This window comes from Pteropus vampyrus, unplaced genomic scaffold (assembly GCF_000151845.1).
Source record: "Pteropus vampyrus isolate Shadow unplaced genomic scaffold, Pvam_2.0 Scaffold360, whole genome shotgun sequence".
In the NCBI taxonomy this organism is placed as follows: domain Eukaryota; kingdom Metazoa; phylum Chordata; class Mammalia; order Chiroptera; family Pteropodidae; genus Pteropus; species Pteropus vampyrus.
Genome location: NW_011889141.1, coordinates 58461 through 60623, shown reverse-complemented (window position 1 = coordinate 60623; position 2163 = coordinate 58461). Strand labels below are relative to the sequence as shown.

Genomic DNA, 2163 nt, shown 5'->3' with positions numbered 1-2163 from the left:
AACCAGCAGAGAGTAGGAGCTGAAACAATGGGCAGCTACGGTTGTTACAATAATAATGATATAATGATATAATTGTTTTCCCTTCTAGACTTAGGTGACCACCTGTCCTGTTACTCTGTAACAATGTGTTTACTTCTGACTCAATTTGAATTATCATTAAGAAAGTAGTCAACTCGCTTAAGTAAAAAAAATGATATAATGATAAAAATCATGATTATTATTATTGTAACCTCATAATGACCCCATGAGGTCAAAAAGAGGCCTGGCAACTTTCCCCATTTCAAACTTCTAAGAGGGGAAGCCCGGAGCCTTCGTTTCCTAAATCCTGGCTGCCCTGCATAAGTGGCTCCAGTGGGTAGGTCTGCGTTGTCCCTCTGCCTACCTACCTGTAGCTGGTTGCCAGGTAGCTCTGGCAACAAAGTCAGAGGTTTGCACTAATGAGGAGGCAAATTTGTGGGTTCAAACCGCTTCTTTCAGGAGAAAGTTTCTGTTGAATGCAAATAGCCAGTTTTCCCACTGAGCCCTAGGTAAACTTGGATTGGCTGGCTCCTCCAGGGAGAATGGATGCTGGATTCATGGCGAAATATTTCTTGATCTAAGGACATGGAAATACAGAAGCCTACTTCTTCTTAGGGCGTGGGGTCAGGGCTGTCCTCTCTGGTCCACACCGATCTTCCCAGCTTAGCCCAAATCTCCTTCTGTTCTCCCACAGGTGTCTGAGACCTGTGACGCTGTGTTTGTGTCTGGCAAGGAAAGCCAGGGCGCTCAGGGGGTGCGGGTGGACTTCTGGTGGCGTCGGCTGCGGGCCTCGCTGCGATTGACCGTGTGGGCCCCGTTGTTGCCGCTGCGTGTCGAGCTGACGGACACCACTCTCGAGCAGGTCCGAGGCTGGAGGGTACCCGGCCCAGCTGAAGGGTGAGTGGAGGCCTGGGGAAGCTGGCTGGCCTTGGCGGAGTCGCTGTGGAGCTGAGAGAGGGCCTGAGGGACACAGCCATGGGCTCCAGCTGGGATCGGAAAAACTGCCCAGTTACTCACGGTTCCTGCTACCCATCCTGGCCCTTCACCACCCAGCCCCTGACCACTTTGTCATTTCCGACCCCCACACTCCCTCTCCTCCTTCCCTGCCACATTTCTAAGTTACAGATCTCTTTCTAATATACTACATCATCTGATTCATCTGTCTACCCCCTTCACACCCTTCCCCGAGAATGTAAACCCTCAAAGGCAGGGGTTTTGTCCATTCACTGCCATATCCTTAAGGCCTAAGATGGCACTCAGCTCAGAAAATATTGAGGGGGCGTCCAACCAGAGCCCAAGGGTGAGGTGGCCTCAGGCCTCTGGAACTTGACGTCCCAGGCCCTGGAGAGAATGAATGCTCCTAGATTTTTCCCATGGGAGGGGCTCTCCTCTGGAACTCTCTAATAAGGAGCAGGAAGAGGGTGTGAGCTGATGGATAGGCACAGGCACCAATCAGGAATGAGACCGGGGCACCCAGTTTGCAAGTAGAGAGGGGGCTGACCCAACAGGTGTAGGTAGCTATGGGCGGAGTTTGAAGAACGGTGCCCATTGGGAGTTGCGTGGGTCTCCAGAGGGCGGGGTCCTTGCGGCTAGGGGCGGAGTCCATGCTGACGCCCCACCCCTGGGTCGCCCCTTTCTGGCAGGGCGCTGGAGCCGGAGGGAGCTGGAGCAGAGGAGGCGGAGCGGCGCCCCCGCAGCTGCCACCTGCAGTACCAGCGCGCGGGTGTGCGCTTCCTTGTCCCCTTTGCGGCCCACCCGCTCGATGGGGGCCGCCGCCTCACCCACCTGCTCGGACCCGACTGGCTGCTGGACGTGTCCCACCTCGTGGCTCCGCACGCCCGCGTGCAGGACCCACGTGTAGCCTTGCTGGAGGGAGGCCGCATCCTGGTGGGCCGGGAGCCTGGGGTCACCTCTATCGAGGTGAGCAGGCCCTTTGAGAAAGGTGTGGGTGGCCCCCAGAATGTTCATAGGCAGGTGTGAAGAGCATCAGATAGGCCCAGGGTATACCTAGGGAGGGATGAGCCCAGTGGGATTGGGGATTGGGTAAGAATAGGGTGGCCCATGTAATGGGGGAAGTCTTCTAGGTATGAAAGGCTGGGGATGGGTATGTGGGGGCCAGGCCTTGAGAGCTGAGGGACCTTCCCC

The 2163-nt window shown here is 55.7% G+C and overlaps 1 protein-coding gene across 2 annotated transcripts in view; it reads left to right on the top strand.

The window, feature by feature from the left end:
* TMEM132A (transmembrane protein 132A) overlaps positions 1-2013 on the top strand; it is a 10478-nt gene extending 8465 nt beyond the window's left edge. For both annotated transcript variants that reach the window (XM_023522884.1, XM_011379448.2), the window contains exons 8-9: positions 713-915; positions 1662-2013. In XM_023522884.1, coding sequence (XP_023378652.1) covers positions 713-915; positions 1662-1998 — 540 coding nt within the window. In that variant the 3' untranslated portion in view covers positions 1999-2013. The remainder of the gene's footprint in view (positions 1-712; positions 916-1661) is intronic.
* Positions 2014-2163: the final 150 nt, after the last annotated feature.